The sequence below is a fragment of the Rattus rattus genome, chromosome 8, assembly GCF_011064425.1.
Source record: "Rattus rattus isolate New Zealand chromosome 8, Rrattus_CSIRO_v1, whole genome shotgun sequence".
Taxonomy (NCBI): Eukaryota; Metazoa; Chordata; class Mammalia; order Rodentia; family Muridae; genus Rattus; species Rattus rattus.
In genome coordinates this window covers 20,463,580-20,485,921 of record NC_046161.1, presented here as the reverse complement: position 1 = coordinate 20,485,921, position 22,342 = coordinate 20,463,580, and the positions used below count along the sequence as shown (strand labels likewise).

General features: G+C 42.4%; 1 protein-coding gene across 1 annotated transcript in view; it reads left to right on the top strand.

Moving 5' to 3' along the window:
* Nucleotides 1–22,342, top strand: part of Dpy19l1 (dpy-19 like C-mannosyltransferase 1) — an 88,752-nt gene that overhangs the window by 15,889 nt on the left and 50,521 nt on the right. Inside the window, 6 exon segments of the mRNA XM_032909477.1 lie at nt 1,128–1,152; nt 1,747–1,834; nt 4,498–4,635; nt 7,482–7,602; nt 8,255–8,348; nt 21,690–21,747. Coding sequence (XP_032765368.1) covers nt 1,128–1,152; nt 1,747–1,834; nt 4,498–4,635; nt 7,482–7,602; nt 8,255–8,348; nt 21,690–21,747 — 524 coding nt within the window.

The window sequence follows — 22,342 nt, the reverse complement described above, 5'->3', positions numbered from 1 at the left end:
AAAATACTATACTCAGTGAATCGGAAGAAATGAGCCAAGCAGATGCATCTCCAATCACTCTGCACAGATTTGTACATCAGCAGTGATGCGGGTTAGCATAGAAAACATGTCACGGACATTAGAAAAATTAAAATAGAAGTAGGGCGAATACTCCTAACCTGAAATCCCAAAGCTCTAACGTCTGTGCGCACAGGTGGAAACTATCACCACCTGACCTCAGGATGAACCTGGCAAAAATGCGTGCGGCCTAAAACTCCGCACCTCTGACTGTACAGTAGTTCAGAGACATAGTTGATTTGTATTCAGACATTGGTGTCATCCCCAGCTATGCCATTGTACAGATATTTCAAAATGTGAAAAAAAATGATATTTAAAACACTTCTTGTCACAAGCCTACAGGATAAGAGTTTCTCCCTTTGTACTCTGTGATAAGAATTTTTCTCAAGGGTAATTGAGAAGTGATCTGAGTAACTGAGTGTGTATACCATGTTTATGAACACAGTCTATAGTCAGATGTGTCTCCAGTGATCTTTGTACGTGGGCAGAACCTGAAGCGTTCTGCGATGTGATCTGCGTTACCATTGGCCTTACCCTGAGTCTGTCTTTCTGTCTCCTTTTCTCCTTCCACTTTTACGGGAGTGGGACTTGCTGTGAAAATCCAGGCACTAAGGTAGTTTGCAAAGGTGGTGGTACTTTGTGTGTTTATTTCCATGTTTCACTTGTAACCCTAGCCCACAGTAATGTGGCTCTTTGTTCTAAGGTATTTTACCTGTGGACTTTGCTCCTCTGGGGTCTCTTTGAGGTGTTTTGACCTAGCGGCTCCTGTGGTATTGGCAACCATAGGGCCTCTATGCTGTGTGGAGTGTGTGAGGGCGTGAATGAGAACTGTAGCTGGAATGTGAGCTGCTCTCTCCGTGCAGTGCTTTTGAAGAGTCCGTAGTCCCTCCTAGATGCTAAGCCTGGTCCAGCCTTTCCTCAGCTTAGGCTTTGCACGTTTATCTCCAGTATGTTTATGAGGTCTACAGCCCTCTGGCCCCGAATGTGCAGGATCTCGTTGGAAATGCTTATCTGTAAGGAGAAAGTTTTCTTCATGCTGAAATAGTAATATAAATTTCTTTTTCTTTCAGCTTCCTTTGCAGCCCTATTGCACTGGTAAGATTGTTTTTCTTCAATGATATGTATTATGTAAATGTTCATAACTTACTGAAGATATGGCCCATGTATTTAAAGGAATGGCTTCTATAGCATAAGGATGGATGTATCTTATTTGTACTATGGTCTTCTGAAAGATTAGTTTCATTGATAGAATTAGAATAATAAAGCTGTTATATAAGGTTATCTATTATTAAAGAGGCTATATTTGATACTCTAATTTGCTTAACATTAATATGGTGTACATCTTGAATGTTAGATTGATGTTTTTAATCTTCTGGGTGGAGAGATGTATGAATTTTGTGAACCAGGCAGTTTCTGAATGGTACCCAATGGCACATTCAGTGCGTTCTATATTTTTATAGTACATCACTTAAAATATCGTTATGGTTTATTTTAATGTTAAAATCTAATTGGAATGTGTTTTCTTATGGCGAGGACTTTCAGTAGAATTGTTAAAACCTGATAGAAAACAAATATAGATACAATTGTTTTTCAGTCTTGTTGCAAACTGTCTGCAATCTGTAGGATTTTCCTTTGCTTTTGAAGTAGCTCTCACAGCCTGGCACCGCTGCCTTGTGTTAATGTTTCCAGGAGCCACATAACGCAGCTCTTTGAAAATGATCGGCATTTTTCTCACCTCTCGACGCTGGAAAGGGAGATGGCTTTCCGCACTGAAATGGTTAGTTCTGTGTGTGTGTGTGTGTGTGTGTGTGTGTGTGTGTGTGTGTGTGTGTGTGTGTGTGTGTGTGTGTGTGTGTGTGTGGGTGTGTGTGTGTGTGTGTGTGTGTGTGTGTGTGCGTGCGTGTGCGTGTGTGTGCGTGTGTGTGTGCGTGCGTGTGTGTGCGTGTGTGTGTGTGTGTGTGTGTGTAGTAGTTCGTTGTAGTATTTTGGGACTCTAAATATTTTAAAGCTTTTTTGGCATGAAAATTTTCAACAAGACATTCCTAAATAAAAGGAGTAGACAGTTCTGCCTCCTTATCTTGTAGCTTCAACAACAGACAGCACACAGTCATCCACATTTCCTTACCCATCTCTGTTTAAAGGAAATTAGACTTAACTTTTGTGCTACTACATTTGAAGTTACTCAAAGGACGTTTTGTCCCTAGCAATTCCTTAGCACCATCAGATGAAAAAAATGTTTGAATGAGCTGATCTGTGCTTGGTAGCAGCTGCTGTCCTAACTGAAGATGCAGACTGTCTGCACTCACGTTTACTGCTGGATTGTTGGGCCTTACAATCTGTAACTCCCTCTTTATATATATTTATATATACATATGCCAGTTCTTCAACATACATGTAGTATACATGTATGCTATATATGCTTGTCTATGGCTGTAACTCATGTTCTCTCTATGTTCCCATATCCTGTGTTTTCTGAAGACCAATGGAAAATATGGCTACTTTCTCGAAGGACTACTTCACAGCTGATGCTGGACCCTGTTAATTGTAGCATCTCAAGGTTCACACAGGGCACTGGTTGACTTCTCAGATGTTCAGTCTGGGGAGTAGCTTAAGGAGTGGTCTGGATGAGTTGTCTTAGAGCCCATCTTGTTAGTATAGACACTGTCATTATTTTTCTGCACTTGCTGACTTGTAACCCTGGAAAGGATTTTCCTGCAACATTGCTTCAGCTTTTTTCTAGGCTTACTAGTTAGAAGAAAGACAAGAAAATGATCCATTCTTTTTCTCATAAAAATGAATTGATTCTCTCACATCTTCTAGTTAGAATCAGTAGACTGATTGGCACGTACTGTGTAACCTCTGGTGTCTGGAGCTGGCCAGTCTCTGCACTTGGTTGTGCTGACCTCGGTGTGACCTCACTCGTGTTTCTTTGGTGTTCAGGGCTTCTTTCCTTTGGGTGCTGTATGACATATCCTACCCAGCTGGCAGCAGGCAGTTTTCCAGGGAGCTTGGGCTCTTTTCAGCTGTAGATGGCATGTGCTGACCAGGACTTCTGTGCCGCAGGTCCTCGCTGCTACTGTAAAGGCCATGGAGACTTGGCCTTTTAGTGAGCAGAATTAGGAAACTGCTTCTTTTAAATCAAAAAGACCAGTAACTCATGAATTTATATTAAAAATTTTAAATAAAAATTTAGGATTTGATCTTTTTTTACTTGGTGTTAAATTTGTTTTAATCTGGGAATATTCAAATTATTTATTTAATAGAATAAAAATGTCAAGCTCAGTACTAGAAATATAATTATTAAATGAGTTTTAGAGTTTTCTGGAAGTCTGCCTCGATGCAACGCATTGCTGTGTTCCACGTAGATCTCCCAGTAGGGTCACTTAGTATTCTCTTCCAATTTGATAATTAATGCCCTTTAAAATTTTTGCTACATAAATGTTTAAGTTGTGTGTTTTGTGATTAAATAACATGTTAGTATGTTTCTAAAATGAAAGAGACAGGAGGTACAGTAGTTTGGGGCTCCCGCCATAGCAGTATCTACCCAGGTTGAAGGAAAACAGTGGGGATCTGGCTTCGGACAGTCCCAGAGTCTAGAAGGGGCAGACCAGGCAGTCTCCATGAGGCCGACTGTTGTTTTCTGCCTGTCTGGGTGTCCTTGGTTTACTGATGCACTGCTCTTCAGTGTCCGCTTCTGTCCTCTTGGTCCTTTTGTCCTTCATGGATCAAGATCTTGAGCAGCTTGATCTTCCTGCCTTCAGTTCCTTAAGCACAGGACTCATGGCGTGGGGTGTGTAGTAGTGGGCATCAACTCAGAGCCCCCTGCGTGCTGGGCGAGTTCTCTGCCAGGCGAGCTCCATCCTCAGCCCTGCCTCATATTTTTTTGTTTCATGTCGTTTCAGCTTTGCTACAGCCCTTTTCAAAGTAGCGTGTCAGAGTAAACTTTCCTACTTCTCTCGAAATGCACCCCTCCCGGTCCCCAGTGTCAGCTCTTGCGCTGTGTTGCTGTGGGAGAAAATGATCTGTAAAATTATTGTTTAATAGGAATGTGGATAATGTGCAGTCTTTTTAAAAAATGCATTTAGAGTTTTAAATGTGAATGTGGAGGAAACAAGACTGACTTTATCTATTCAACTTTGGGTATTGAATACACTCTGCATACATGGCATATGCTGAATTGCATTTATACATATTTAAATTCTGATACGATTTTTGAAGCTATTTTGCATTTGATTATTTTAATTATCATGAAATTCTTATAAAATGTACTTTTTTGTCGCCTAAGAATTTATAAATGATCAGAAACCTGTGAAATTAATTGTAGCTATTACCTGCTTGGCTGCTCACTTTTTCAAAACCAGTACTTTTTAAATATTTGTAATCTAAGAAGATGAGTAACTGTGTACTTTTTATTGTAACTGGAGTGTGTCCTTCTTTCAGGGGCTGTATTATTCTTACTTCAAGACCATCGTGGAGGCGCCGTCGTTTTTGAGTGGGGTGTGGATGATAATGAACGACAAGCTAACTGAGTACCCCCTTGTTATCAACACCTTAAAAAGGTTCAACCTTTACCCCGAGGTGAGTTACCGCTGTGATGCTTCATGAAAAATGCCTTCTAAAAATTACATGGGAGTCTAACTCTTAAGGTCTGATTACCATGGGTCTGCAGTCTTTCTCTACTGGGAGGACTTCACTTCTGGACCAGTGATTATTGATCAATCCGTATGAATGCCCTCCATAGTTCAGTGTTGTCCCACAAAGTACTGCTGTCGAGTATTTCCTGTGACCATATGCAGGTAGACGCTACACACATGGGATTGCAGGGTGTGCAGTGTCTTTACATGTGCATTTTGTCTTTGGGGGATGTTTGTAGCCACCCTCTCCACCACTTTTATTTCAAAACAGGGTTCTCTGTGTCACCATGGCTGCTGGTGTGCCTTTTGTAATGGTGGTATACATGATCTTTTACAGACCTCTGAACTTTTCACACTTGTGAATATTCTAAGCAAAGTAGCAGCAAACTTGCGTGACTCTGACTCTTTATTATACACATCTGCCTTATTTAGGTTTCCTGCTGTAGTAGAACACTACGACCAAAGGGAACTTAGGGAGGAAAGGGTTTGTGTAGTTTATCTAATATTCCCAGTCCACTGAGAAAAACCAAACTGGGAATTCAAGGCAGGAACTTGGAAGCAGGGCAGGAACTGGAGAAGAGATCATGAAGAATGTTGCTTTCTGGCTTGCTCCCCACAACCTGCCCATGAGTGGAATGACCCACATGAGCTGGGCCTTCTCACATCAATCATTAATCAAAGAAAAGGTTCCACAGACTTGCTCACAGGTCAATCTTTTGTCAGTGTTTTCTCAAATAAGATTCCCTCTTCTTGATATGTCTAGCTTTGTGTCAAGTTGATAGAAACCACCAGTAAAACACTTAGTCATTTTTAAAGCTATAAACTTGTGAATATAGCCCGTCAGTTCAGCAGAATGTGCATTGTAATGATTTGGGGGCATATTGCCAAAAGCCTTCCATATAGGTTATACTGATTGAATCCCTGCCAACAGCAGTTTGGGAAATGTTGATTTGCATCCTTGCTGATTTTGATAGACAAGGAAATTATAAGTACTTGGTGCATTTTATTTAATTCATGTATATGAATGCATTTCAGTGCTATATAAATATCCATCTCTACTTTGAAAAAGAATTCCTGTTTATGCCCCCTTGTATCTGTTTCTATTGGGTTTCTTAAAGACTCATTTTTTATACATAAGATGTTATGATTATGACATTAATGAAATATTTATCTTTTTAGCTATAGATACATATTTTCCTATGCAACATTTTATGCCCATGAATCTTTTAACTTATGACTTTTAAATATGCATGTAAAATATTTATTCTTCATAGTTATATACGTATGTTTATATTTTTAACTCGTTTGGAATTTGTGTTGATGCATTTGTAGAAAAGGATATTCTTTATACTCGTCTTGGTAACTGCTGAGGACAGGCCCGTCTTCTCACACTGACTTGAAGTAGCTTCCTCTTCTAAATGCACAGTCAGTGGACTTACCAACGACTGTCACCTGCGTTTGGATTTTATGCTCAGTATTGCCTTATTGAGGTCCTGAGAGTGGGCTCTGAATGCAGACTTGCTTGTAGCCAGCGAATGAGGGAGTACCCTTGGGCTGTACCTGCAGGAGGGTGGAGGAGGCAGAAGGAGTGAAGCAGGGTTGAGCTGTGATGGAGTCTCTTCAAAAGCCCAGCCCCAGTGAATCCCATGGCTTCTCTGGGCTGGGATAGCTTAGCACAGTTATGCTTCCTTTGGCAAAGGCCCCTGAATACACATCACTTCTATTGATTAGCTTATCACAGGCTGCAGTTTCCCTCGTGTGACCTTGAGCACATTACTTTCTTCAGCCCAGAGCAGTTCTGTAGAGTGGTCAGTGGCTGGGCTGGGAGCGCCTCTGCCTGGAGGGCGGATCAGCTTCTGTCTGCTGCCTCACGTATGACATTGATCAGTGTGGGTATGCGTCTGCCAGTGTCTGCTATTTTAGTTACTTTCCGTGAGAGACCTTTATATTCACCAGGACATTCCCCTTTTATTCTTCTACTTCTCTAAATTAATCAAAGATAGTGGGATTTTGGCTGGGATTGTTTTATCTTTTTTTTTTTCTTTTATTTTCGGAGCTGGGGACCGAACCCAGGGCCTTGCGCTTGCTAGGCAAGTGTTCTACCACTGAGCTAAATCCCCAACCCCTGTTTTATCTTTTTTAAAAAAGATTTATTTATTATATAAGTACGCTGTCACTGTCTTCAGACACACCGGAAGAGGGCAGCAGATCCCATTACAGATGGTTGTGAGCCACCATGTGGTTGCTGAGATTTGAACTTAGGACCTCTGGAAGAGCAGTCAGTAGTGCTCTTTGAATTTACATCTTGAAAAATTAGACATACACATACTTTGTTTAAGTTTTTTATATTTCCTGGTAGAATTTTATATTTTTTAAAAAATGTTAATCTTGAAGATTTTTTATTTCTTACCTGTGCGTCACCAGTAAAAGACTTGACTACCCAAAGAGTCTGTGGGAGAGGCTGGGCCTCTTTAATTACAGTCCTTGTTGGGGAGGCTGAACCTTGCTTAACTAGATATAGAAGGAGCCAAACAGCATGAAAAGACAGTTTGACAATTATGAAAAACTCAAAACATACCTAGTAATGAAAACTTATTTCCTTTCATTTTGTTTGTTTTTTGTTCTGTTTGTTTTTTTAAAATGGAGACAGGATTTCTCTGTAGACCAGGCTATCTTTAAACTCAGAAACATCTTCCTGCCTCTGCCTCCCGAGTGCTGGGATTAAAGGAGTATGCCACCACTGCCTGGCTTGGAAATTATTTCTTATGATGTCTTTATTTTCTTTAAAAGGTGATTTTAGCCAGCTGGTACCGGATTTATACCAAAATAATGGATTTGATTGGTATTCAAACCAAGATATGCTGGACAGTCACCCGAGGAGAAGGACTCAGTCCAATCGAAAGCTGCGAGGGTGAGCTCCTTTTCATGTTGTCTGGTCGTCTGTTGGCCTGCAGTAGACTTACTGCAATCTCAGTGATATAAGTAGCAGCCATTTTATTGTGTTCTTGGATTCTGCAAGTCGACAATTAGAGTAGGCTGGTTTGCTTCCATGGTCACAGGGTAATCACATGGCTGGGAAAAGTGAACTGACCAGGAAGCTATTTTGGTCATGTTTTGGTCTTTGGGTGGAATAGTTCAGGTATTCAGAGAATATTCAGGAATGTCTAGATCCCACTTTCCAGGGATTTTGAGCTTTTTTATAGCAAGGTACATGCACAAAGTAGCTATGCTCTTCCCAGGGTAGCTTCACTCCGGCCGATGGCTGTGGCTGCTGAAGCGATCTTCCCAGAGGCAGGGCTGTTGCGTCCGCCTTACTCTGCTGTAGCCCAGCCCACCCCGTTACCTCCCTAAGGTGTATCAGCAGGCTTGCAGCCCTGTCTGCAGACCGGCATAGCTGAGTAGTGCTGTTCTCATCACTGATCTGCATGCCTGTCCTGTTTTCATATGGGAACCAATGAAACCATTTATCTGGCAACCGTTTCACAGTGAGCACAGTTTCATGTAAATTGCCAGACTCATAACATAATTTGTGGCTAGAACATATGTTTTGTTTATTTTTAAAGGACTGGGCGATCCTGCTTGCTTTTATGTTGCTGTAATTTTTATGTTAAATGGATTAATGATGGCACTATTCTTCATATATGGCACATATTTAAGGTAAGATATCTTCGAATGTATTTGCAAAATATAATGTTATTAGTAATTATTGATAACTTATTGCTCAATTTTAATAGTGTTTTTGAAATACTTATGTAAACACATTTCAGATTGTTTTAGAGCAGTGATTCTCAACCTTCCTTGTGTTGTGACCCTTTAATACAGTTCCTCATATTGTAGTCATCCCCAAACCATAAAATTACATCACTATTACTTGAAAACTATAATTTTGCTACTGTTGTGAGTTATAATATAAATATCTGGTAAGAAACGACCCCCAAAGGGGCATATCTCACAGGCTGAGAACCATGTTTTAGAGACTTAAATAGGATATGGTAGGCGGATGTGGTAAGTGCTAATGGTTCACAGGCCTGTGACCATATGCAATATGCATCATTTTTATGAAATAGAAAAGTGTCACTTTTATCAGATGATAGTGATGTCCATTGCTTTGCTAGTGTTAAAGGGTAAGTGTACTCCACGCAGTCTGCCTGTCTTCATAGTTAAGCAGAGTTCTTGCAGTGGAAGTAATGATAGTCTTTAAAGGTCTTACGTTTGTATTTTCCTTTGCATTTTGATGATAAATTGCAATATGTGTATGCTTCTCTGAACTATTGTATTTCACTTGTGTGTATGTGCATGTGGGCCTATGTGAGTGCAAGCGTTTGGAGGTCAGAGGACCATGTTGAATGTCTTAGGTACTGCCAAACATTTGAGACTAGGTATTTTGCTGGTGATTCCCCAAGTAGGCTATGCTAGCAAACTGGCGAACCCTGGGAATCCGTCTGTCTCCTTTTCCTGAGAGCTAGGATGACAAGTGAGGATGACCCACCTTTCCTCATGGGTTGTAATGGATTGGGCAGAGGTCCTCACGTTTGCAAAGCAAGCACTTAATGCCTGAGCCATCTATCTCCTCAGCCGCTTGAGCTTGTATGACCTTGAGAAGATCTGAGACATTTCTGTCTACTGCTTGCTGACTGACTAGTGCAGGACTGAGTGCATATGAATGTGGTTTTCCACTTGAGTTAATGGAAAGGAGTTGGGCTCCTGTAGGGTCCTGTTATCTTCTTTGCATTTTCAGTTTAACGGCTTGAAGACCTATGTTTTTAGGTCGGAGTTTGAGGTCACAGCAGTTACTTGATAAGTGCTTATCAAATGGAGAAGCAACTAGGTCATATTGAAATATATTTGCAATTTATAGTTTTATAAATATATTTATAAATAAACATTAAATATATATCTGTAAATAAATTGTATTATATAATATAATTACATATGTATAATTATATACATTATATAAATGTAAAAATATAACCAGAAATATTATATAAATATTTTATATGTACTTATAGATATAAGTGCATCTATTATTTCTAAAATAAACATAAATATGTAGGTAAATATATTTATAAACACATAAGTATATATTTATGTAGATTTAAAATACAGACACTTTACTGTATTTAGGAGACAATTTAAGTAAGATAAAGCAAACATGGTTACTGTTAGGTGTCACAGATAGCTCTGCTTTTATTGTTGAAAGACTCTCAGCCTTGACTAGAGGAACACTCACAGTGATTTCTTACTGTGCTTGTTGTAACTTTTGTATCAAGGGCTAATGGGGTGATATCTGCAGAGAATAGAGGGTTCTGGTGCTGTTGAAGGGGTCTTAGTGGCACTGCCATGTGCAGCTTTCTTAATCTTCAGCCATACCTTTCCTGGTAAATAAACACTTCTCTGTATAGGAAGTGTGTGTTCAGTTGTTCAGTCAACACCTAAGATACATGTTCTTAAGAGTGTGGGCCATGACAGGATTGGAGCAGGCAGAGAGGCGAGCATGGTGGCCTAATGCGTATCAGTGGCAGCAGGAAAGGGAGGGATTCTGGGACCCTGAGGAGGGACAAGCTTGTTCTGACTAGCCCAGCCCTGAAGAGTAAGAGGGTTTAGATAGGTGGAACTATCCAGGAGTGCATCCCCCCGTGAGAGGCAGAAGCTGGAGCAGACAGCAAGCTGACAGTTTGACCTGAGGGTCCATGTTCCCCGTGGGCTCAGGGTCAACTGAAGCTGCAGCTGTGTGTGGGCTAGATAGGCCTCAGTGCAAGGCTGTTTCAGACTTACTCTCAGGTGAGTGAGGAAGTTAGCAGGTTAACAGACGGTGGGTCATGATTCAGGTTGAGTGACTCTTAGAAGATCCCTAAGTGCCATCTGTCCCCAGAGGCATTCAATGGACACTCAGCACTATAGGATACTAGAGTATACCACCTGCTAGGAGCTTTGAAATCAGTTTTATAGGTTGGCACTCCAGTTGTCCTCATGGAAAGAGTATTTTAGGGGCTGGGGAACCTTGCTTTTCAAGCCTGGAGACAGACGTTTCACCTAACCCCTCATGTATTGGTTGTTTCTCTGTGGCTGAGACAATATACCATGGAGAAAGCACTTACTGGGGTACCGTCTGTTCCGGCATGGAGGCATCCCAGCAGGTGGCAGGCATTGCAGAAGAAGCAGGCAGCTAAGAGAGCAAACTGGAAGGGAGGTGAACTATAGATTTTCAAAGTCCACCTCTACTCTCCAACAGGTTATCGGATCTCTCCAGGCATCACTGCCACTTGCGGCCAAGGTCTGAATTGTCTGAGCATATAGGGGACATTCTCACCCAAAGTGCTATACCACATGACACACAGCAACAGCCACGAAGAGCCAGGCATGGTGGCACACCCCAACCCTGGGAAGGCTGACACGGGTGGGTCCTGTGCTCCTTGGCCAGCCAACCTAGCACACTTAGCCAATTTCTAGGCTGGCGAGAGACCTTTTCTCAAATACCAAACAAAAATTATAGATAGCACCTGAAGACTTACCCGAGGCTGTCCCACCTCAGAGGTTGTCCGCTGTCCTTTAATGCAGGTACACACACACACACACACACACACACGCACACACACACGCACACGCACATGCACACACACGCACATGCACACACATGCACGCATGCACGCACACACGCACACGCACATGCACACACGCACGAGCACACACACGCACACACACACGCACACGCACACGCACGCACACGCACATGCACACACACACACAAAGGCATTCCTGAAGATGTTTTACAGCAAATGCTAGCCTGTACCATCTCCAGGAGTATCAGTATTCCACGTCCATGTGTGCTGGGTTATACTGTGATGCTTTCCCTGTCTGCAGTTGCCGTCTTTCGAGGTCTACATTACATCTATGCTGGTGGCGAGGGAGCAGCTTAGGTTCAGAGCATCAGAACACCTTCTTCTCCTAGGGTCAAGGCCTCCAGCTTATTTCAGCACCGCCTCCTTCACGGCCTTTGACCTCTCGTGTGCTGCCTGAGCTTGGTGCCCATCCGTTGCCTGCGTTACCAGTATACACTCATTTTCCAGCTCTGTCTTCGCTGCTTGTGTAACCACAAACTAGAGGCCATGTTGCCTGTCCCCACAGATGCCAATAAGCCAAGCTAGGAATTACCCTTTAAATTGCACAGATCTGGGAAGGCAGAAGAACAGCATCCTAGAAACTACATTCCATCCTGTCTCCTGACCCCAGGTTCTAGGGTATGACAACAGGGGCTATCCATCATTCCACAGTTAGCCTTGTCTCTGAGGTTCCTGGCATTTCTGCTTCTGGTTACCCGCCCTCCACTTTCCCCTCTTATGGCCTCTCTCTGTGCAGTGGCATTTGGATGCCCCCAAGGCCACTAAGCCTTGAGCATCACTTGGTTAGAAGCTGCTTGGAACAAACAAGCCCCTAGTCAGTCTCTCCTCGCTCTCTCCCTCCCTCCCTCCCCATTCTGTGTAGATTCCTCCCTGCAATTTGAAGTCCAGTATATCCTGTCATTTTTAGTAAGCCTCAAGTAGATTTGTCAGCTTGCCACCTTACGCAAAGGTGTCTCTGAGGATAACTAGAAAACGAGCCCAGTTTCTCTGCTCACAATCTCAACACCACCAACACAGAGGCTTCTTTGGCAAGTCTTGTTGTTCACTTTGGCTGGATGGCTGCGGGTGCAAGTTTGATGTCCTGCTGGTTAAACTGGAGGAAATGTGCTTGTGTTGCTGGGTAAGTCTACAGTGTTGCAGTATGGGGTGCAGTCATGTAGGGTGGAGTGTGGAGAGCAGTGCAGTGCTGCTCTCCCGTCCTCATGAACCTTCTTTCTCTGCTAGGTGACTGGAAGCTTCCTAAACTCAGGACTTCTTGTCATTTAATGGAAGCAGTGTCCTGTAGGGAAGATTGAGTCACTGCTGTCAACTTGCGCTTTGACCACTTTCCCGTTCCTGGATCTTGGAGGTTGAGAATAAAAACTCCTAACCCTCAACTCTGCCTTCAACTCCTGTGACCAGCTCCCATTCCTAAGCTGTCTAGGGCCACCAAGCTGGTTTTTAGATGAAGCTGAGGTTTAGATAATATTAAATAATTACTTTATTGGAATTTGAATGTAGACAGAGCTTCAGAGTGTGTGCTCTGAATTTTAAATGTTCCTTCTATAGGAATTAAATTATCCATAGCTTTATTTAATTTATTATTTACATGTGCTGAGTAATGAAGGCAAAAGAACTGTTTATTCTATTTTCAAGGAGAGTGCTATTTTATTTTTAAAAAGTTTCACCTAAGGTAAGGAAGGCTGAGTGGCGTTCAGAAGGGTCCAGACTTTGTGTGCCCTCCCGCCTCACAGTTCATTCCTACGTCTCCACAGTCCTAGGCCTGAGGTGTTGTTAGGCAGACAGGCCTTCCTAACCCACGTGATACCTGCAGGCCCACCCTTTGAGTACTGACATGTATCCAGTTCGTCTGCCTCTCGTCTGCTCTGTTCTCAGTGCCACGCAGGGCTTGTGATCATGGGAGCCTTTCTCTGGTTGACTTCTTTTCTTGGTGTCATTGTATTGACTTTCTACCTACAGCACAAACTGGAAGAGAAGCAGCCATGCTGGCTGCAGTACATTTGTGACCTTACAGGTCCCTGTGATGTGCCCAGCCCAGGTTCAGTCTCTAGTGTTTCTCACTCAGCCACGACTCTGGAGTTTTAGTGTTTTAGTTTCAGTGTTTGCCGCAGTCTGTTTCACAGATAGCTTTTCTTGTAGTGGTTTTTAGACCAAAAGTAACAAAACCTTTCAAGTTTTTTTCAGGGTGGTGGTGATAGGAATATTGTTCAATACCATCTGACAGGAATATCTGTTCAGTGCCATCTGGGACTCTCCTGTGCCTGTGCTTCTCAGTCACTTGCATGTCAGAGCAGCGGGCGTCCCTGTATCTCCTAACATCCCTGTATCTCCTAACATCCCTGTATCTCCTAACATCCCTGTATCTCCTAACATCCCTGTATCTCCTAACATCCCCGTATCTCCTCTCCTAACATCTCCTGTATCTCCTAACGATCCCGTATCTCCTAACATCCCTGTATCTCCTAACATCCCTGTATCTCCTAACATCCCTGTATCTCCTAACATCCCTGTATCTCCTAACATCCTTGTATCTCCTAACATCCCTGTATCTCCTAACATCCCTGTATCTCCTAACATCCCTGTATCTCCTAACATCCCTGTATCTCCTAACATCCCTGTATCTCCTAACGACCCTGTATCTCCTAACATCCCTGTATCTCCTAACATCCCTGTATCTCCTAACATCCCTGTATCTCCTAACATCCCTGTATCTCCTAACATCCCTGTATCTCCTAACAACCTGGTGCTGAGGGATGTGTACCTGATGTGGTAGTCATTGCACACTGAGTGTCCCTGACCTGACCAGAGAGATTCTAGATTTGGCTTTTATATCTTAGAGTATTTGCATAAACATGTAAGGTGGCATCTTTGAATGCCGCCAAAATCTAAAAGTGAAACTCATTGTGTAAAATATTGCTTATTATTTTGATCTCTCTGGTTTTCTATATTCTGATTAATCCTCCAATTTTACAACCGAACTCTTAAGTTCATATATTTTTACCTTTTATTTCAGCACCTGGCACCTCTGTGTTTCTTTTCTAGAGACCCTCTGTTTGCTTGCATTAGGTGGCCATCTCTAGACTGCCTCCCCTCGTCTGTGTGTCACAGCCTAGGCTACCCACAGGATCCACCGTCCTGAGAGTTGTCACCTTTGCATTTGTCCTCAGTTGGAATTCTGTAGTGGCCTCCTCTTATATATCCTTTATTTCGGAGAATCACATTCTCTTGTCATTTGCAAACAAGAAATTCTAGAGATCATTTTAAAATAAATGTCTTGCAGATTTGAATATTTCTTAATGTATGTATGTATGTATTTATTTATTTATTTATACTCTATTGCTGTTTGCCTTGTTCCAGATTCTGTCTTTCCTTAGACATTGAAGGCTTGTTTTGCTTTTTTCTCAGCTTTGTTGTGTAATACTGTTTCAGGGAAGATATAGACAATGTACTCACCTTGGATAGGGAACTGGCAGACTAACACCTAAAGATTCCACCGAAATCAGCTTGCTAAACCACTGAGTTTGATTGCAGTTACTTACAGGAATAAGGGTGAGGGGTACTTAAAGGAGTAGAAACGACGCAAAGACAGCTGCTTTGCCATGGCTCCCACAAGCATGGGTGACAGCTCATAACGCTGGGAACTTGGAGCACACTGCACAGCCTGCACACAGCACAGCATACTAGAGAATATCCTTTCCAGGTAGCTCAGCTGGTCTGCTTCTCCCAGGCAGCTTATCTGAACTGCCTTTTCAGGGGATCTCAACTTGCCTCTCAGTTATATGTATTTGGGGAGGGGGGGCACCTAGTGAATTTGATGAGTTTCAGGGACTTCCTGAAGTCTTTCAGTTTACTTTCTGGGCTTAATGAGCTTCTCTACAGGATGGAGTGTTTTACCTCCTTTAGATATTCTGTGTCCAAGGTGGAGGTTTTTATCTTGGCCAAAATTGCCGCACAGCAGGGATGCATGCTATCAGTTCCTTCTGACCCCCCTCCCAGTTTGTTCCCTTTGTATCCGTCTTTAAAAGTCTCAGTGTAGCAGATGACAGTTTATTCTGTATGTGGCATTCTGGGCCCTTCATCTTGGACAATGACTCTCCTTAGTCTGCATGAACACTTTGTCTGGTTTGTTGTTTCCCCTCTTGCTTTTAAAGTGAGTTTGTTTGAATATAAGAATTTTTTGAAAATAAAATTTTAGGATTGTTTTTATCTCCCATTCTATCGGTTATACTTTCTGTTCCTTAGTAAACTTTCAACTTTTTAAAGAATCTGGATTTACAATTTTCTTCTGACTGTGCATGTGCGTGTGTGTGTGTGTGTGTGTGTGTGTGTGTGTGTGTGTGTGTGTGTGTGTGTTGTTTCTTATGGTTGATTTCCCCTTGAATTGTAGTTCCTCGTTTTCTAAGTAGAGTGCAGCAGGAGGCTGGTGATCCTTAGTGCAGCAGGAGCCTGGTGATCCTTAGTGCAGCAGGAGGCTGGTGATCCTTAGTGCAGCAGGAGCCTGGTGATCCTTAGTGCAGCAGGAGCCTGGGATCCTCAGTGCAGCAGGAGGCTGGTGATCCTCAGTGCAGCAGTTACAGTTTGGATGTAGAGAGCTTTTAGAGCTGGAGAAGATGATTCTGTTAAGGGAGTGGGACTTTCGACCAGCAGACACCGTGAGTCTGGAAAGCTGTCTGTAGAGGAGATCCAGACTCTTCTGCATGCACCTCTTTTGTGCCTCAGCAGTGTCTGCATGTGGAGAGCAAGCGGCAAGGAGAAACTTGGAATCGTAACCGTTTTCCTTCCTGCATGAGTGTGGTCTGTGGACAGGATACCTGTATAGTGCTGCCATCCACACAAAACAATGACACTGAGTGTGCGCACTGCCCAGGCAGCGCATGCTCTCCTGGTCCTCTTTTTGCCTTCACGCCGTGTGCTGAGCTAGCTTTCTTAGAACTGATGTATTTTTTTTTTTTCTCATGCATTTCTGTCCATTTCATATCTGCTGACTAGGGTTCCTGAGGCCACTGTGATCTGTCTCTGATGCGCTCCTCCTCTTTCTTGTGTCGTCTCAACTCTCCACTGTTTCTTTGGTTTTTGTAGCTGGAGTTAGTCAGCAAAAAGTGCCCTTTCGTCAGCACATGTCCCCGGCAGGCTTCAGAGCGTAGCGTGTGTGTCATTTGCCCTTCTCTCCTTCCAGCCTCCTTGGTCACTGAAGGTCAAAGTGGCTCTATGGTAGCAGAGAAACTTTTTCAACACGATTTTATTTCTAGATGTGTTCGAGAAGTCCCCAGGGCCTGGAAGACTTATCTGTACTCATCTCCCCCTTACTTCTGAAGTGAGCAGTCATTACAGTCTCGTGTCTCCATGATCCGGCTCCAGGTCCTGATGAGCTGTTCTTTTGAGGCTCTGTGGTAGAATGAAATGCTCCTTATTATCAGTGTCTCAGTGCCACACTGCTTCCTGCCTGCTAACTTTCTCTACTCTATACCTGTCCTGTTGTGCAGTTGTATGTGGTATTTTCTACTTCTCACCTTACCTTAATGCAGGCATTCACTGCTCGCCCACACAGAAGTTGGTAAAGTGTGTCTTAAATAGGCTGTGTTGCACCGTCTGAACCTTGGCCAGTTATGTACTTCGCTGAATGTTCTAGTAATTTGGCCTGCTGTCACATCTTTCGTCCAACCCATGTGGTTTAACAGTTGTATATGAATATTTAACGATAAGTATTTCACTTTGGTATGCATAAAGTGATGAACGTTGTTGTTAGAAAATACTATCATCTTTTCTCCAAATTCTTTCCCTGGTATGACTTTCCCTGTCTTAGCAAATGACACTTCGTTCATAGTAATGCCTATGCCTATTCCTGGGAGGTACCTCTGGCTTTCTTTCCTCTGCCCTTGGCTCTAATCCGAATGGGTCAGAGCATCTCAAGTCCATGCACGTTCCTCTCCATCACTGTCATTCCACACACGAAGCCTCAGAACACTGGCTGCCCAGCTAATGCATCAGCCTTGCCCTCACCACACTCTCACAGACACTGTATTCCATGTGGGCATTGAGGCTGCCTGAGACATGGCAGACAAGTGCAGATATTTGAACATGTGCTGATGTTTAGATTGGCATTGAGACATAGAATGGTAGACACGTTTTGGGAACACAGAGGTGGCTTGTGCAGTTCATTTATGAAGAGTTTTGTGGACAGTGGCCACCTGAGCACATTTTTATGTGTAGAGAAAGGTGACAAGCCTGGGAAAAGGAGGCCGTGAGGCTGTAGCCCTCTGCCTGGTGGAGGATGGCAGCCTGGCCTACTGTGTGGGAGAGCTATAAAGGAAGTGTGTAGACTGCAGACATTGGCAGGCAAAGCTGGGGAGTCTCCGGGGAAGCAACCACACCAAAGACATGGTGGTTCCAGCAGTTGCAGGAGGAAGCCCCTGTCAAGAGGCTGCTGGGCAGCACAGTGAGAGCTCCCCTGAGGAGGGCACAGTGGAAAGGCCTCTAGTGTGCAGAGACTCCACTGACCACATACTGTTGACCATGAATTGGCACCTACGTCTGGGCAAGTGGCTAGGGACAACATTGGCATGTTTGACAGCAAGCATGGCAAGCCAGAGAACACCGCAGGCTGCTGGATGGGTGCCATACATGCACGTGTCTATGTCAGCTGCCATTCCTGAGGGTCTGCCATGGCAAGGCTTGGTCTGGTAAGTGTGTGGTTCCTGTCAGGTGATAGGGAGGTTTGGTTAAATGCCTGCAGACACAGTTAAAGCAGCGACATTAACTAGTTATAAGATAAGCTGGAGACCTGGACAGGGCCAAGCAGAGAATACTTTTTAAAACCCTATTTAGTTGTTATTTCCATCCCTGTCTTTACTTTTTTCTCCTTTTAAAATCATTATTATTGTGTACATATGTGCACATGACATGTAACGCCATGGTTCGAGAAAGGAGGAAACCCATTGAGTTGCCTCTCTGCTCTTACCTTTGTGTGAGTTCAAAAGTTTGAACTCAGGTTACCATGCTTGAGAGGCAAGAGCCCTCTCCCTGGCCAGCTCTTCTCTGTATTTATGATTCCATTGAGTTCCATCACTGTAGGGAGAAGGCTTTCCACTCAAGCCTAGCTGCTGTTTTCTTCACTAGGCCAGCAAGAAGTCAGAGACTTAGTTCCCACACTTGGACTGAAGATTCTCTATTTAGCTTCCACAGTTGTTTCTTTCCTATGTACTCAGTGTTTATATAAGAAAACTTATTCCACATGTTATTTACTATAGCTTTGAAACCCTGAATGTGTTTTTCTTTTCTCCAAATACTATATTTTGTATGTAGTACTACAGAGAACAAATTAACATTTGTTATCATAGGATTAATAAAATCCATTAAAATTTGAGAATCAATTTCAGTTTTTAGAAATCGAAGAGTAAGAAAGATTATAGAATTATTCAATTTCAGAACTAGGAGTTATTTTTAATGGATATTTTAAATTTTAAGCTTTAATGCCCTGCCTTAATTTTCTATCTAAAATCATTGAGGCTCAAAGGGTAATTAAAGAGGCCAGGTAGACTTCTCAGTCCATAAAGTGCTTACTTGCACAAGCACGATGACCTGAACTCAGGCTCTGTAAAAAGTCATGCAGTACAGCAGCACACATCCGTAATCCCCAGTGCTCGGGAGGTGGACATGGATGTCTGGGGCTCACTGGCCAGCTAGTCTGCTAAGCTCCAGGGTCACTGAGAGATCCTGTTTCAAAACAGGAAGGTGGAGAGTCACAAAAGAAGATACCTAATGTCGACCACTAATCACTCTCACACACACACACACACACACACACACACACACACACAAACACACACACACACACACACACCACATAGACCACATAAGAAAAGGTGAGTAAAGTCTATTGAGTGGAGACGACAGATGTTCAGGAAGCTTAGCACATTTTATAAATTTGCACAGTGGTGGTTTTCATGCTCTTGATGGTTAGTGATATTGCAAAAGAGGAAAACTGAGACCTCAACTGTAATAGGGAAAATTAAATAAGTTTAAATATCTTAATTACCACATCTTTACTGGTTAGCAAAGTAACATTTTTGTGGCAGATCAGAATCATAGCTTAGTATTAGGGACACTAATTTTGATTTTTGTTTTTGCAAGTCACATCATTAAATAGCGATTGCAACTCAAATTGTTCCTTATAGACAAGCCAGCTCTACTCCACCACCCAGCTTGGCACATTGTGAAAGTGGGTCAGAAAAACCTGCCTCCCCGGGTAGCTAGGCACAGAAGACAGAAGGTGTGGGACTGGAACCTGTACTGTGCAGTTTAGTGAGAGAGATGTGTCTTTTGGAGAGCGCCCAGTCCCCGAGCCTCCAGCCTCGGGCTGGTAACAGCTGGGAAGGGTAAACAGCTATGGCAGTACCAGCCCGAGATTGGTCAGCCTTTGCACCTCTTTCCTGTTTTGTCTCCCTCTGCTTTTTCATTAAGAAAAACTAAAGTTAGAAAAGTTTAGCTTGGTTTCTGATTTGCTCAAAGGAAATCTTAAAAAGGGAATTTTTAAAATTCTTAAATGTTTCTTTTTGTTTTATGTGTTTTACTATAATCAGAGAAAGAGTTGTCTCCAGGGCCCATTGCTATAGGAACATAAGAAATAACATACTCTCTGTACAGTCAGACTACTGTGTATTTTTTATAAAATTGAGCATTTTGGCTGTCTACATCACATCTTCGGCATGTTTTCCTTGGCTTATGTGACCTGGCACATTCTAAATGTGTGAAAACAACCAACACGGTCAGATTTCACACATTCTCTGTGTTTATGGAAGGATTATCTTTAGTACTTGACTGATTCGATGTTCACAAAACTTTCTTTGGCATGATATAATTAAAATTAAATAAACGGTGAGTGGCGTCTTTAGTGATTTAACAGGCAGAACAGTCTATCACAAATTGTATATAAGCTCAGTGCCATTCTGATGAAAAACAACATTTGTTTTGAAAAGGGGGCTGTTAGCTCATACTCTGCAGAATGAGTTGCTGAGGATCACAGAAAACTGTCTCTATGAGTGGCTGGGCGTGGGGAGTTCTCCTTAGGCATAGTAAAGTAACCAGAATCTTACAGGATAAAAATGGTGCCATGTGACAGAAAGAATTACAGAATTAAATCAATTGATGCAATGGAAAAGGTTGTAGATTGTAGGAAATTACTGTTTGAGACAGCCTGGGTTGCATTTCTCTGAGAAAGGAAGGATTTCTTGCTTGGTATTTTGGCATGAATGGTGACTTTGAAGAGAATAGATTAGAGCTCTCCAGATAAAAGATCTAAGTGGGAACACGTGGTACTTGAAATTTTAGGTAGCTATCTATAAATTTTTAAATGGAAAGAACCTTCATGGACAGGGCAGGCCATGAAGAACAAATAAAATTATTAACATACTTACCCACATAATATTTTTCGAGTTCTAACTGAATTACACTATGAATTACGTCAGTGTACTTTGCGACACATATGACAGACAGCCATTTGATCCCCACAGTCTTTAAGCAGAGAAGCACACAGTCAGAACATGAGTACTTATGGGCAGCTCATGGAAGAAATACGTGCATTTCATGAGAACAGTACAGTAGTCTTCCATACAAACAAGGAGGGAAATATAAGTTCAGATGACAGTGTGGGCTCGGGCTCTGCCTCTGGAGTGAGTGACCAGGCGCTTAGCAACATGGGTCACTCTGGTCTCCTGGGGGAAGAGACACAGGAGCATGTGCATTCCCAAGATGTAAACATGCAACCTAGCAAGAGGCTGAAAATATCTGCACACCCATTAAGAAGAAATGTAGGAATTGCTGTGCTCGGAGACTGTGCAATAGTTAAAGATGTCTTTGGTAACAAGTAATGATTAAAAATAATAATAATAAAGTAGAAAAGAGCAAATATCAAGTAGATGTGAATGGCACAGACTAGAACGTGTATGATTATAGAGAATGGTTTAGAAGGAGACCCATGCAAAATGCCACTGACTTTCTTAAATGATGTCTCTCAGTCCCCCATCCCCTAAACCCAGGAGTATGCATATTTTGTGGGTGGTAATTAAAGTTGTTGTTTTTGTTTTTCTGACACCAGATATTCTTGTGTAGCTAAGCCTGGCCTTGAACTCCTGCTCTTCCTGTCTGTGTCTCAAGAGTTGGGTCATGGGCATTTCTCATCTCAGTCAGGTGTAAGTTCTTTTGACCAGTGATAGTTTGGAAGAAATCAAGCATTTTATAAACAAGCTCAGGAGAGGTCTTTTGTGACAAAGCCGTCTGTGTCGGTGGCAGGTTATCGTGGTACTTTGTTTTAAGGTTCAGATAAGGATTGACCTACCTTTCTGACAGGCAGTGAGTTACATTTTCCTACCCTCTTTTGCAGTGGCAGCCGATTGGGAGGCCTGGTCACAGTGCTGTGCTTCTTTTTCAATCATGGAGAGGTAAGTAGTCAGAATCACTACTGGAATACCAGCTGCTTCTGATTCATTTCCTTACATTTAATCTGTAATGGTGGTTCTTAAACATTCGATCCAGTTATTTTGACCCAAATTTAAATGCTAGTGGTCTCTTAGGTGACAGAGTCTTACTGATTTGAGCAAGCAGTCTGATTTTAAAGCCAGTGATTCTTATGTTAGGGTTAAATATCCTATGAAGACTATTTGACAAACCTATAAATATGTAACTATCCAAGGCTGTGCAAAGATAGCACCATTGTCAAGTGCATTGTCTCTGAATCTATGCTGCCTGGGTTCAAACCCTAGCTTTTCCATTTATTATCTGTGACACCTAGGCAAGTCAGTTAATCTGTCTGTGCATTCCTCTGCTTTTAGATGGGGTCATGATGTTATTTATGTCATAGAGTTATTACATAAATCAGATGATCCCATATGCTCAATTGGTAGTTTTATTAATCACTAATAGTTTTCAGATGAAATTCTAATAAATCCATATTTTCACTTCATTCCTTCTCCTGAGTTAATGATACTTTCAATGACCTTTCTAGTGACATGTCTGTCTAGACTTCTCACGGAAATG